The sequence below is a fragment of the Kryptolebias marmoratus genome, linkage group LG12, assembly GCF_001649575.2.
Source record: "Kryptolebias marmoratus isolate JLee-2015 linkage group LG12, ASM164957v2, whole genome shotgun sequence".
Lineage (NCBI taxonomy): Eukaryota > Metazoa > Chordata > Actinopteri > Cyprinodontiformes > Rivulidae > Kryptolebias > Kryptolebias marmoratus.
The window spans coordinates 7,788,573-7,804,169 of NC_051441.1; the positions used below are offsets into that span (position 1 = coordinate 7,788,573).

At 39.0% G+C, this 15,597-nt stretch overlaps 1 protein-coding gene across 2 annotated transcripts; it reads left to right on the plus strand.

The window, feature by feature from the left end:
- The first annotated feature begins 591 nt into the window (after positions 1–591).
- rdh8a (retinol dehydrogenase 8a) lies at positions 592–10,386 on the plus strand. Of its 2 annotated transcripts, XM_017429399.3 has the most exons (6): positions 595–971; positions 3,881–4,042; positions 4,995–5,174; positions 5,775–5,868; positions 5,975–6,158; positions 6,292–10,386. In XM_017429399.3, exons 1-6 carry the CDS (start codon positions 866–868, stop codon positions 6,517–6,519), a joined length of 954 nt encoding a protein of 317 aa, XP_017284888.1. In that variant the 5' UTR covers positions 595–865; the 3' UTR covers positions 6,520–10,386. The 2 variants fall into 2 exon arrangements, with proteins under 2 accessions (XP_024864619.1, XP_017284888.1); XM_025008851.2 differs by lacking the exon at positions 3,881–4,042 and having other exon boundaries at positions 592–971.
- Positions 10,387–15,597: the final 5,211 nt, after the last annotated feature.

Sequence of the window (15,597 nt, forward strand, 5' to 3'; positions counted from 1 at the left end):
TTAGGAACCGGCCCAACCAAGACAAACTCTTCTACTGCAGGATTTCATTGGAGAGGAAGGAAAAAGGGTCTTATCTGAGATCTTATCTTAGACACTTTGGCCTTTTGTAACATCGGAGACCAAAGTCCATTAGTCAGTGAAATGTACCTAATTGTGCAATTCCTTTACCGAACACAAGATGGCGGTACATATTAACAAACTAGGTTAATATTTTAACAACAAATCAAATTACAGCAGAATGAAAAGTATTGCAACTAATCAGCTGGGAAAAGTCGGATTTCGGTTTATTATTCCAGGAAAATCAAAGATACTGCTACTACTGCAACTAACAACTACTGCTACTACAAGTGAAATTATTAAAACATCAATAATGCTATTTTAAATCATTTATAGAGTCCAGATAAAGAAATAAAATAGCAAAGAATACACGAAAACATTAGAACTACATCATGTTGAAACTAAGATTTATTTTGAAAATATAACTTGAACAGTGTGTGTTTACAGGTATGTGCTGCTGGGGTCAACAGCTCACAAATCAAATAAGCACTGCCCCCCTCGGCAACACGCACGTGCGCGCGTGCACGTCTACTTTTTCCTTAAAGAATAAACCAGACTTCATTTCTCTGATCAGGCTGAAGCCCATATATCTTGGTCTGAATCTGCGGTGGGTGTTATGACACGACTTTTTGGTTTTCCTCGGTATGAGCATGTGACTGTGCTCGGTGCTCACATGGCTGCAGTGGCTTCATGATCCGCTATAGTTTTTTTTTTTTTTTAAGTCCGCCCGGTGATCGGTAGCTCCCTCCGCAGCGACCATCCGGAGCAGAGGACCGCTGGAAAACACAGCTCCTACCCCGGACAGATCATGGCGAACAGCGGGCAGAAAGTTGTGTTGATCACCGGGTGCTCCTCGGGCATCGGCTTACGAATTGCCGTCACGCTGGCCAAAGATGAAAAGCAGCGTTACCATGGTAAATGTGTTTTATTCAGCACCGTTTCTTTGATCGGGACCCTATCAGTAGCAAATATAACTGAGTGTGTGTGTGTCGCCTGAAAGACGACGTGTTTACTTTTCCTGCAACACTCACTGCTTCTCGCACCCCCATAAAGTCTGATCTTCATGTGTGTTGTGATGAGAACTAAACTTTAACAGCAAACTCAACTAAAATCGGAATCATGTTGTTTTGTTACGACTGAAATCCAGTCGCCCCCTTGGTTTCACCTATTGTCATCTAAAAGCGCTGCTTTCAGGGCAGGGCTCTGCAAGGATGCCGCTTGCCAGGCAGGGTACAGAAAAAGGAGTCTTGTCAGTTCTCTTTCAAGTGACTTCTCCAGCACAAAGCTCCCTTTTATTGCTGTGAATTGTAGAGGGCCTGCTCCAGTTTAGTGCCGTGTCTAATGTGCCTATAGTCCCCTCAGTGGAGCGAGTGTGAAAAGGGGGACAAAGTTTGAGACCTGTACAAGCATGGGTTCACTCTAAAGCAGGGGCCTTGTTTGAAGTCTTCATTGGTACACAGGGGAGCTGTGGAGTCCCACTTTGACATTGTTGGTCTGTGTTTCCTCCTTGCTTCCCAGACATCATTAATGTCAGTTTGAAAATCTGAATTGAACTCCAAATCTTTTTGCTTCATAGAGCCTCATACTATTATGTGAGACCACCTTAGCAACCCCAACCCTGTTGGTGGGAGTTTTTCCTCAACCCCCCTGTATCCAGATTTTACTTAGCTAAGTGTAATTTGGATGTAGGTCTTCAATGAGCCATTAAAGGTGCTTGTTGCAATGTCATGAAGACTGTTTATTTTAACCAATCATTAAAAAAGGTACCATTTTTTTTCCTCAAATTGGTGGTTTAAGTGGCCACAAATTAGAAATTTGTAAACACAATTTGTGAACAGCTACCAACTACTATGGGTAGTGTTTGTTTACCTATAGGAACAGCCAAAGTTACTGAAAATAGGTCAGCAATAGCAACTTCCATGGCAGAGCCATTTGGGATTGAGAAGTCCAACAGTTTTGATGTATTGGTACGTGTTTATGCTGAGATTTATATACAAATTCTTTGTTAACATTGAGTCTATAGCCACATTTCAGAATTGCTTATCAGTATTTCTGAAAAACAACTGCAGTAAACTCTTTCAGACTGCACCATTTGATATAGTTCAGGATAAGCATTTTTAGGTTTGAGTTGATTATTTGCAATGACTACTTTTTAATTACTGCTGTCATAGTATGTGGCCCCTGTAAATAAAGTCATTAAGTCACAGCTATTAGCAAGTTTCTTTTTAGAATCTTTGGTGCAATGTTTGGTTTAAGATTTTTTTTTTACTCTTTGGGTCACTGGGATCTGATGAAATTTATTACCTTGAAAATTGATGCAAAACAAAAGTAGTTAACAGCTCCCTCCCTCCCAGTGCTGGCAGAGCAGATCCTGTTCCTCGCTGTGAGCTGCTCTCAATAAGGCCACATCTGAGAAATAAGGCCAGATCGGCTCTGTTCATTAGGAAATCCATCAGAGATTAGATATTGTGCATTGAATAACATTTAGTTGCGGTGACATGCACAGAACCCTTAAGAAAGCTCCCAAACACCTTTGTGTTCATTCAAGAATGTTTCAGCTGCCCAGGAGTGTTTTCTCCAGGAGCCAGAAGAACAATGAAGCTCTTGTTTACCTCTTCATTAACTCATAAATCTGTACTACTTTTGTTTTTATCAAAATAATAGCTTTAACTAGAATTCCCAATGTGTTAACTAAACATATTGTGCACCTAAAAACTTGTAAAAAGACAAGCAGTCCAACCTTCACAAATTTTAAAAACTAGTTTTAGTGTTACCAACATGCAGAATTAAATTGTATTAAGTTGGAGGTAAGTAATCCTTTCTAATCCAAGTTATCCAACCATGTTTATGTTCTCACAAGAATCAGTTGAGACTTCGCCTTTCTTTGCCAAAAACAACAGGTAGATTTAGATGAATGTGGGATAAAGAGGTTGTTTACTCCTGCTTATCACCATTGTGCAACAATTGTGCCTCTCTTTTTGTCTGTTAGGTACTGTCAGTCAGCAAAGCATAAACAAAACACAACATGGAGCCAGCCAGTGAAGCTGGGTCAGCACTGCGTTGATAGCTACTGGTGATGATAGATTTCTGTTTTGTATGTAGGTTAATGTTGCCCGGTGTTTAAAGTTCAGAGGGAATCAGTTCTGTGTCCTGTAACAGGCACTGCCTCTGCCAAGAACTTTGGCCCTGACTGTTTCACTTCGTCACAGACTGTGTGTGTGTTCTTGATTGTATTTTCATTTGGAAAGTTTCGTTTGTTGGTGATTGCGCAGTCCTGTGTCATTTAGCCAGCCTTACAATGAGTCACAGTGGTTTTAGAGATAGAAAGAAATGTTTTTGTGTGTGTGTCGTTCTCTATCAAATAAAAAATTGTGTTGAAATGTCCCAGCCCCCATAGTAAAAAACTACTTTATGTTCCTAGAAACTGAGAATATGTGTCATCTTGGTGTATATCAGTGAGGAAACCCCATTGTTTCTTCTCAACATACTTCTTAGACATGTCCTGAAGAACCTACAAGGGTATTTATGTACTTTACCCCATCTCAGCAGTTATTTTATCTAAAAATATACAGTGACTACAGAGTTACACAACACCTGCAAGGGTCAGGACCAGAAGATCCTTAGGCCAAACAATGTTGGTTTGGACTTGCATTCGCTGTGCTGGAGTTTCTTTTAAAAAAAATCCAAAATTCAAACTATACATATTCATGTTTTTCAGAAACATAACAGAACTTTTTATGGGATAAAGAACTCTTTTCTGTTTGAAATGTTTGTTTTTTTTATCCACCTTGTCCGTGTACTAATATTTGTCTCTCTCAATCAGTCATTGCTACCATGCGGGACCTGAAGAAAAAGGACAAGCTTGTGGAAGCAGCTGGAGATGCATATGGAAAGACGCTGATGTTGCTTCCATTAGACGTATGCAGTGATGACTCTGTCAGGCAGTGCGTTAACAGTGTTAAGGACCGCCATATTGATATCCTCAGTGAGTTTAAACACTTTAAAGCAAGACTGCCTCCCTCCTTGAGATCTATTATATATATATATATATATATATATATATATATATGGATAAACATTTAAACATACATGGGTTTTGTGTTCTATGTATTTTTAGAACAGTTTATATCTGATTGTATTAAGTAACTTAAAGAAAACTTACTCTTTATTCCTTCTATAGTGGCCTGTAATTAATACAAACTGTGTTGTGTATTTATTGAGGAGACTTACTCTTTGAGGCACGTCAAGAAACAACATTCATTACTGTTAGACTATAACAAAAATCATAACAGGAGTGTTTGGAGACAGTGGTTGTACTTGCTGTGGTTTTGCAGTTGAGTGGGTGGAAGGAGGGGATTGGGAGTCTTGAAATTCCAGTGGGCAGATAGATTCTGTACCCGAAGAGAAAAGTCCATTGCAGGCCATCATAAGTGTGGTATAACTGACACCAGACATGGTGCTTATTGTATCCATGAAAACCTTTTTGTCTGAACCAGCTTCCTTACGGCTTAAACAAAGCAGAGCTTGGCTCTGGAGCTCAGAAATCCCACAGGTCAGCTGCTGTAACTTGAGTGGGATTTTGAGTTGCAAAATGTTTTTCTGCTTCTAGATTAATAACTTCTGAATAAATGCCTCTTTTCAGTTCTTGTTTAAACTTTTAGTCTGGATAAAGCATCTATTTATAACATACTTCTATCCAGCATTACACCCCCTTCACATAATTACTCGAAACCCAGAGGCCCCTCAGCATGGACTTGTGTTACATCACACCTCCCTGAAACTGTTTCATACTGACATCTGGTGGTATTAGAAAGTGATAACACCTGTAATCACATCATTCTCACAGATCTGAGTAAACAAACAAAAAACATAAAAGTATTATTAAAGTATTGGTCATGATTGCAGAGTATCATCTGAGTTGGTGTGCTTCCTGTCAGTCAACAATGCAGGTGTGGGCTTGCTGGGACCGGTGGAAAGCATCAGCATTGAAGAAATGAAAAGAGTTTTTGACACCAACTTCTTTGGCGTGGTTCGAATGATCAAAGAAGTGATGCCAGACATGAAGAAGAGGCGTTCAGGGCACATTGTGGTCATGAGCAGTGTTATGGGTCTCCAAGGTATGAGTTTCAATAAATCATATATACCAAAGTCTCTGTGCCCTCAAATGAGATCCAGACAACAAGAGATGGTCATATTCAGTTCTGATTGTAAAAGTACATTCATTAATGTCATTTTTGCTGTATAAAAATAAATGCATTTCAGACATTACAGTGTACAGTTAAGTACACCCATCCTCATTGTAAGTATTAGAATTTCGGTCTTATTGTGTTTTGTTTCTACCAAAAGATCACTAACAATAAGGGAAGAGTTAAGTTCTTAACTTTATTTATTACCTACCTGAGGATACCTTGCATTTCCAATACAAGCCTTTGGAATGTCTTAGGTCAAATAGCAAACACTTGAAAAGAATTTTAGTGTTTACTTTTACTACCTTGAAGAGCCCTGTGGTTAGGGTTTAACAGAACAAGTTAAAAAGTTTCTAAACTAACTTGTTTCTAAAACTTGGACACGCATGCAGCCTTCTTGTTTAAAGTAGTTTTGCCCTTAATAAGTAAATAACTTTTTATCGATTTTGTGTGGGTATTTGAATGGTATTAAACCTAATATTAAAATGCAATGCTATACTTTTACTTCTTTGTGTTTTATTCTTGCGTCAGGAGTGGTGTTTAATGACGTTTACACTGCCTCTAAGTTTGCAATGGAAGGGTTCTGTGAGAGTATGGCTGTGCAGCTGATGAAGTTCAGTATCCGGTAGATTAACCTCTTTCTTCTGTCCTATTTTTACATCTTTCTTTCTTTATTTTTTTTACAGTACATGCTTCCTCACAGATCTTTCTGTGTCTGTGTCTTCCCTCAGGTTGTCCATGATTGAACCTGGCCCAGTGCACACTGAGTTTGAGACAAAGATGATGGAGAATGTGGCTAAGATGGATTTTCCAGGGGTTGATGCGGACACAGTTCGATATTTTAAAGACGTTTACCTGCCATCATCCATAGATATATTTGAAGCCATGGGTCAGACACCTGAGGACATAGCTAAAGTAAGGAAACAATTTATCTGACTCACATTTGACTAACTTCAAAAAAATAGTTTTTTTTTGCTCATTGACTGATACAAAGTTTTAAAATGTTTATGAAATCACTCAAAACTTTTTGTGTTTCTTTTTTATCCAGTGCACTAAGATGGTTATTGAGTCAGACAGCCCTCGCTTTAGGAATCTGACCAACAGCCTCTACACACCGATTGTGGCCTTAAAGTATGCAGATGAGACTGGTGGCCTGTCTGTGAACACCTTTTACAACCTGCTATTCAATTTCGGCCCTCTCATGCACATCACCATGAGCATTCTCAAGTGCCTGACATGTAGCTGCCTGCGCAGACGCACCATTTCTCCTAACTGAGTACAATGTTGAATTTTTCGTTTTCTCAGTGTCTTTTTTTAAGATTTTGGGGTGAGCTGGTAGCCCAAAATCAGTAGCTTGGAGTGAGGGGGGCTCCTTTTAGTTCAAAGACACAACCATGATAAGCTTTGCCAGACAACATGCACAATTGCACATTTTCCACAGAGATGATAAATGCAGGGTGCTCTAATGTACTGACAAAGAAGCATACACCAGAACGCAGAAATATAAAGCATTACATTGGATTGTTGCATTGATATTTAATGAAAAGAATTCCACATTCAAGTTCTTTTTTCATTATCGGAAATCTATTGTTCTGTCAGTGCACAGACAGAACATGAGATAGAAATCTCATGGACAGAAATTAAAGCACAAAAACTGAACTCAGTTATTATGTGAAACAAAGACATTATTGAAAATATAGGAATAAGAAAAAAATGACATAGCCTAAATAATTTTACACTCAGGCTTATGAAAGTTATGACATATATTATAGAGTCAGAATATATTAATCTGTATTGTGTTGTATTGTGTCCCTAATTTTACATTGCCCTAATGTGGTGTTTTCATGGTCATAACTGCTGTTGAATCGCGTTTTTAATCTTTTGATAAGTGGGATGTTTTTGATTTTTAAAAGTTAAGGACAATATGGGTCAGAGAGTTTTAATTTTGGAATTTGATTTAGAAATAAAGAATGTTGTGACTTACACCAAAAGTCTTCATACTTTTGAATGTCATTGTTCTGACTTTAAAATGTGTATTTTTAACTAAAGGTTGTTCTTGGGCTGTCTGTAAAACTCCATTGATACCAAGAGGGGGCAGTATTTCACTGTTTTCTCTCTTGAGTTTAGGGTTACACCATTTTCACTGCAGACATTTTGGCACATTCTAGCACAGAAAGCAAAGAAAGGGAATCAACAAATTTATCAGATTCCATGTTTTTTTTTTTCAGAGTCTGGTATTCAGAGTCACTGCTGGGACACCCAGTCACACTATAACCTTCTGTAAATGAGATTTGTTTCAGCCATAAAAAGTTTGAACTTCTTTTGACTTTTAGCAGTGTAGGTCTGTCTGCGAGCTGTGTCCGTGACTGGGATAAACTGGTGCAAACTTTGAGTTGTGGTGGAACCATCATTTGTTCATAGGCAGATTAGATTCCTTCACTCTTTTTCTTTCAACAATACAAGCTCAGCAGTAATTCATACTAAACATTCTAAATGATGAATTAATGACGATAAATATACTTATAGTAACAGATGTAGGCAACTAGTAGACAAGTACATTTGGTAGCATATTTGCATACAAAACACATATAAGGCCACCAGCAGAGCACATACTAGTTTTTGCATATGCATTTTGAGTGTGCCTGTCTGTGCACATGTGCACACATTAGCATGTGTTTGCATGCATGTGAATGTGTTTGTGTGTGAATGTGTTATATGAGCATGCCTATGGGCCAAGTTAGTGATCTGTTGATGGATATAAAGAGGTCATGGCCTACACCCCCCTCATCCGAACCCCTCCCTTGAACCCCCAACCCTCTCACACACACACACATACACACGGCTTTGTGCCGTGTGAGAGAATGTGACCTGGTTCCCATCCCTGAGGAGGGGTGAAAACTAATGACAACCTCAGACACATTGCACAGCCCTGAGCCTCCCTCTCCAGCTGGCCCCCTTAACCCATCAGGCCTGGACCCCCTGGTCCTGGTCCACTCTGTTAGGGGCTTGTGGTCTGGATTGTGTAGTCTAGTTTATCATACACACCTCACTCCAATCCATGCCATGTTAATGTGCACTTCTATTCCCAAGCCAATTCCACTCACCCAGTCAGAAAACACAGGGCTCATCATGCAACTGGTGGTAAACCTGTAGTTTCTGAGCTGTGTACAATGATTTCAGTTTTGTGTATGTGTCTTCATCAGAGGCGACAGCTCCACACAATGGAACAAAGACACTGTCAATCACAATCAAACGGGTGTGTGCGTGTTGGTGGGGAAGGGGGCGAAGGTGTCCGAGGAGGATGGGGAGGAGTCTGTATGTCCTGAATGTTCAGAGGGATGCCAAGACCCAATGTGGGACACTGCAGGCTATTGGCAGAGGGTGGGTAGAAAGTTTTGGGCAGCAAGCAGTGGGATGTGTTGCACTTGGGAAAATGAGAACTAGGGTGCCGAGAACAGAATGAAAGACCTATTTACTAATTGAATGAATACAGGAGTTACAGCAAAGTCTCATTAAACAAGAGGTCTTATCAAACCATTGTTTTGTACCTTTGTTTCACAATCAAAAACTTAATTGCAATATAATGAGAGTAATGTAATGTAGTTAGGTCTTGTCACAGTTTCTATGCCAATTATTATACACTGAGTCTGTCTGCATGCAACCTCACGAATATAATTACAAGCCACTGTCATTTTTTGATACAAAATGTAATAATTGGGGAAAATGTTATTTTTGGTTAATTAGTGGCATATAATTTTGCAACACACCTGGATTCTCTGGTGCCAAGTTATTTTAATTCCTTTTTTACTTTCAGAGCAAAAATGAATGAGAACTGAGTTGTGAAAATGAGAGAAAGATGAGAAGAGTGTGAAACTGTGAGGAAAAATAAAGGAAGCAAAACAGAAAGAGAGCTGTTGGATGCTACCATTGAGTTGAAGACAGCGGTGCTTCTCACTGATTCCAGGACAGCAAAAGCCTGCATCAGATTCTGGTTATCGAATTCTGTTATTATTCTCCTCATGGTAAAAATAAATCAATTTTTAAATAATGTCACAAAATAACAAAGGTGCCATATAACATTATTCACGAACAGAGCTGTTTTTAAAGACACCACAGCATTATTAAGATCTAAAAACAAGTTGGAAGTCAGTCACCATTTAAAGTGGCTGTATGTGACTACAGATATGGCCACATGGGACATATTAGTATCAACAGAGCTGAACTCAGACCTGAGGGGAGCCATTAATCTTTATATAGTCAAACAGGAGAAGCCAGGTTGTTTTGTGACAGCAGAGTCTTTTAGAGCAACAGACTCCACAAGAAGAAACAAACACATGACTTTTACTCTCTCTCGTCCCCCTGATGACTGTCCATTCCTTTTAGTTTTCCTGCTCGTTCGCTTGAGGCCCACTCTCTGTCTGCACTCTCCTCCATTCGTCTTCAGAACTCTACATGCAGTGACCTCTCACAGACTCAGCGTGGGTCACTTGTTTTTATTCACACATGTAGAGGGTGGTCATCATTCCTCATTCTGAGTCGAGCTGCTTGTTTGTAAGGTCACTCAAGATTGATTGGGGCACAAATAAATCAAAAGAATCTTGGCTCTCGCTGGCCAGCTTTACACATTGTTTCACAATCACAGAGACAGAGCTGGTTTTGTCAAAACCATTACAACATTAGTGTAGTTTTCTTTCCCTACTGCTCCTTCAGAACATAAACAACCCAACTGGAATTTCCAGACCTTGGACTCGGTTTGCCCACCATATTGTTTTGTTCTGCTCTTTTCACTTTCTCAAAATTCCCAGTTCAATTTTCTGTGAAACTCTGTGATTAGAGGTTTCAGTTTGAGTAAAAGCATTGTAAATCTCAAACAAGAGCATTAGTGGTTGATTGTCCAGGGTTTAAAGGTGAAGTAATCTGAGTTGGGGTAACATTATCGTCTTTTTTTGTCATAGACAATGAGGTCAGATTGGTGTAATATTCCATTAGCTGCGTCCAACAGCAAAGCTATGGTGAGGTGACGATATTTCTCACAAACCTGAAATTCCTGTTTCTGTGCAAGACAAGGCAAGAAGCAAAATGAGAGCTACAATACAAAAAAAAAAAAAAATCAAAAACGCAAACACTTAAGTGTGTATGCACACAAACACGGACTTCGTTCTCAACATCCTGTGCCTTCACATTTCTTTCTCAAACATATTATTTCTCCTTTGGTTTTCAACCTCTTCTACCATGGATCACTTGTTTCTCTCTTTCAATGTTGTAATTAGATGTCTGGGAATCTGATGCTTTTTTTAAAATTTATGGACAAATTACAACATGCTTTGCTTTCTGGTTTGACCACTACCAATGAAGGAGTACTTCCAACCAGGGGGGTGATCATCCTTTTTAATTTGTTTCCCAAGGATTGCTGTGTTTTTCTCTGATGCCACCGGCAGCGTGAGAGTGAGTTTAGTGGGTGTTGATGTGCATGTGTGTATGAATCAAAGACAGACTCTAATAGGAGTGTTGCCTTGCCTGGCAACCCTGGCTGCATCCCAGCCTCAGTTTGTTGCCAGAGGAAAAAAAACTCACTGAGGACCTGATCAACACTGCCACAGATTTGATCTATTCACTGTCGCCAACCATAAAGATGAGAAACCAAACAGGGTGCAGGCACGCCCATGCCAGGAAGCCTGTCTCAGTCCAAAAAGCCCGCATCATTGTTTATTCAGCTTGAGTGCATCCCAACTTGGCAGTCAGGGTGAGAAGGAATAAATATCCAAAATATAAGTTCTTAAGAACATAATGATAGCATAGCTTTTGGGCCCTCCTAAACTTATGAAAAAATGAAAATGGTTCCTGTGTTTTCATACATGCTCCCAAACTGAAAAATAAAATTCTATATTTTTTTCTTGTTTTTTCATCAGAACAAAAGACTACCCATTGCTATTGACCATGAAAAGATGTTCGCAGATTTGTCCCTTGTGAAGAGATGTCTTTGTTGGTTATCTCTATTGGTGAGCCGCCTTCATTTGGCTCAGCCTAATCAGAACACAAACACGCCTCTGTCATTTGGCTGCTCAACCCCCCCATTTTTTGCCTCTCTCAGTCTCATTTACTAACACTACAAGTTGGACTCTATTTTCTTCCTCCTCACTTCATTTTCACTTGTTTTGTTTTACTGTTGCTTCACATCCTAACACTTGTTTAAGGGTTTCTGTACAAGAAAACCAGAAAAAAATCACATCACGTTTTTTTTAGTTCTCTTCTTCGCACCTCATCCTGTAATATGTTGTCTTTCAATTTCTGTCTATCTAATGTACTCATCTATTGTATATGTCTCCTCCGAGGCGCGGACAGACAGTGAGACGTGACACATTACCTTTGCTTGTCTGTGCACAGCCTGGTTTCGGTTGCTGAAGGGACGAGCTGCAAAGTAAAGAGTCCCTGAGGGAGAACACTTGTGCTGTAATCTAGATGAAGACAAGGTGGTTTCATCCTGAACATGTTCAAATTTACAGTTTCCTTTCACAAAAATTAGCATTCACACTAAACCACTCACATTTAAATCACTCAATATGTGCAGCTTAACATGGCTTAAAATTAGGAAACAAAATGAGAAACAAAAAATAAGAAATACAACCAGAATTGAATATTATACAGTATAAGCTACTGCATATAAGTTTTTAGGATCAAATCAAACTTGAAAAATGTTCGCACGTAATAAATTGGTCCCGTTATCCAGGGTTCATCACAGATGCCTTCAGGTAGAAAGATGCTGTCACACTGATGAAATACTTTCCATCAGACCAGGTTCTGGAGTTCAAGCTGCCATCTTTAGGGTGTTTTTCTTCATACTTTATACACAATTTTATTTTAGTTTTCTAAGTTTCATCTTAAATTTAAAATTGTATGGACACTGATGTTTTTCTAGCTGCCCCTGGAAACATTTTTCAACACTGTGATGTGACATAAAAAAACAACAACAAAAAATTGACAGTTTTTTTTTTTACTTAGCCTTGCAATCTGTCTGTAGTCTATTATATAAATAAAGACCATTAGATCTTTTATCTGTACTGTAATTATTGGTTTTAGATCCTGATAGAGATTAATCAAGAATCCACTCCACTGTTCCCTGAGTATCTTAACTTTAGAACCATATTAAAACCACCATGTCAAATAATATTAACATCATTGCTACATAACTGTTGGTGGTTTTTGGGCATTTTACAAAAGCTAACATCCACTGTATATTAAATATTCAGTAGATATGTTTGATTAAAGATATTGAGTATAATGTACACAATGTTTCTTTAACAGTGTTTGTCTACTTGATTGCTTTTTGCATGTCGTCTATTAAAATCTAGCTCCTATCATGCATCACTAATGTTAGTCTTAAAGTGTATCTCATATCTGAGAACTGGGTCATAAAAACATTTGAAAATGAAAATGTTTTTGATGAAATTAGAACAAAATGCTTCTGTTTTATAAGAAGCACTAGACCTTTTCCCCCAGCTTTTGGCCCTCTCCATATTTCCCCTGACCTGTAGAGAAAGGCCTAACTGTGGTTCTTGCTAGAGGTCAGGTCTGCCATGAGTACCGGGCAGGACCCCACTCATGAGATCGCCCACTTCCTTGGCTATAAACCAGTGAAGAACAGAGTGATGTGTTTGGTTCACGATGGGAAAAGCATCCTTTGGTATGTGACTTTGAGAGGACTGTGTGGGACCAGAAAAAAAAGGTCTTGCCTTTCTCAGTGAAAAAGCCTCCTCTCTTGAGTCTGTGGGAAGGTCATAGGTCAGATGTACTAAGTGCCCACTCTGTGCAACGCACAAAACCCACAGCTGATGGTGCAGTTCCATCGAGAAGCCCCAAAGGCAACTGTATGTGTTTGAGAATGTCACAGGAAATTTTAATGTAATTTTAGTTTCCCTCATCTCATCACTCAGCCCCTTAATTATAAAAATTACACAACATATTTTACCAATAAAAACATGTGAAAATACATGTTCAGACCTATATTAAAATAATAATAGACAAAATGTACACTTGGACCTTCTTGTATGTGTTATTATAGGTGTATGTTTTTGTATGAAGTTTCAAATCTTTTATTATTGCCCAATGTTGAAAGGCAAAGACAGACAATAATGTTTTTGCCTTTGTTTGTGTCTCTGTGTGTCTTCATGTGTGCGTTTTCATTTGTCTGTCTGTTACCAAAATATTGCATGATCCACAGGACAACCTTAATAACAAAAATTGTAGAAAATAATCATTCGATGTATATCTAAAACTAATTACCTTTTAGATTCAACCTAATTTAAGATGGGGGTCACAGCCAACTGACCTTAAAAAAAGCAACACAGAAATGGCTATAACTCTGTCAAATTGATATTGAGTTCAAATTTGATCTGGTAGTAGCTGAGTCATTCACAACACATGGCATGGCATGTAGCAACAATGCACGAGATTGTGCATATTGCTGTTTTCAAGGTTTGAACAAAATGACTACAACTTCATCATTTCTCATCATAAGATGATCCTAGTCTAAAACTCAGGCATGAAAGGCAGCAGACAGTATGCATTTCTTTAAAGAAGGTTAGGTCTTGAGTATTTTAATTTTTAATATTTTCTTGCATTTTCATTTAGTTTTGTACATTGTCAGCCTTTGGAGCGCCTTACAACCCCTCTCTCACCATTATTCAAAACTTTCAAAACTAAGGCCTAACTGGGGAAGAGTCTTTATCAAAACCAGCTCCACAGATAACATGTTTCACATTGAATTATCGGTGTATTTATGATTTGTTCTCCTTCAAAACCCCATCATTCAACTCTCCAGAAGTACTGTCAATGAAACATGGGAGAACAATCCCTCCAACTTGACCTTCCCCCCCACAACCCCACCCCCACCTTTTTTTCTTACAACACAAGCCCTCACAAGAAAATAATAAACAGATGAGTAGGATGGGAACTGCTCCCAGTGAGAGCAGCCAGGCACTTAGGCAAGCAGGCATCATTGCTCTGGTTCCCATGAACGAAGGAAGAAGGCAGGCCTCAGCTTGATTGTGACAGTCACAGCCCAGAACCAGAAAAACCTGACAGAAATCACCGTTACTTGTCACTTTCATGCCAAGACTTATTAGAAATACACACCTCTTTTACACAAGTCTGGACACACAATAAGAAACTGAGACGAAAACAATAATTTCCATCTCTTAGGAGTAATAGTTTTGCGAGTTTTGTGTGTGTGACAGGTTGTGCTCATGGTTTCTCTTTGACTTATGGACCTGGACCTCTGCCAATTTATTTTGAAAACAAATAATTCTGTTTTGCAATAACTACGTTTTCCCCCCATGCTCACATACACAATTCCTTTACGCACAATGCAAGTCTTTCGCATGCAGACACACAAAAACCTCCTAAAAGATTTAAAACAACTCCGTCACATATAGCAAAAGTGTCTAGCCTCAACCTCATCAGTATTCAGAAACGCATTCAGAAACACAGAAATGTTCTTTCAAATACAAAAGGAAAAAGTACTGGCATCGCCCCCTACCCCCTCCACTCCTTCCCTTTTTTTTCATTCTCTCTGTATTCTGGCAAAGTCCGCTTTTTCAAATTAAACACAGATCTCCCATAGATGGTGGGCTGACAGCTCCAGCTACGTGCCAACACTACAAAACGTCTTGAGGTCGGAGGGTCTAGGAACACGGGATTATCCCTGCTGACTCTCTTGAGCCCAACAAGTATTTCTGTTGGCTCTAACTGTATACACTTTTGTATCACTTGGATTCATCTGGAGGTCATCAGCAGGTAAACATGGCAATCATGGTTGGTTGATTATGTTTGCAAAAGCTTTGACAGAAATATGGAATTACTGATTGACGCACAAAGCTGTGAATACACACACACACATGCAAAATTACACATACACAGATGATAAAGGCATAAACAAAGTGGGGAAATATTGGTTAAAGCAATGACATTAAAGCAAGGATGAAATGACAAAACAAAGTCTGTCTGAACCTGAGCAGTGTGTACTTGTTTGTATGTATCCATCTATGATTTTTTATTGTGTAAGAGGCTCATGTGTGGGAGTATTAGGCTGATAATGTACTCTAAAGAGCTTTCTCACTTCTGGCTGTGAAGAGTTAAATGACTCTTCAGATTACTAGTTAAACGTTTACTCCTTTTCAAGAAACCCAAGTTTGTGCAACCTGTTGCCATACGTCATTCTGACTCACATCTTTCTGTTTCTCTGGTTTTGTACATGTTTGTTGCACAAGGTGTGCAAGTAGAAACAGGAACATCCTTCAACACAACCTGTCTACCAGAAGCCAAATTAGTCAATAGAACCTAAGAACATATTTGACAA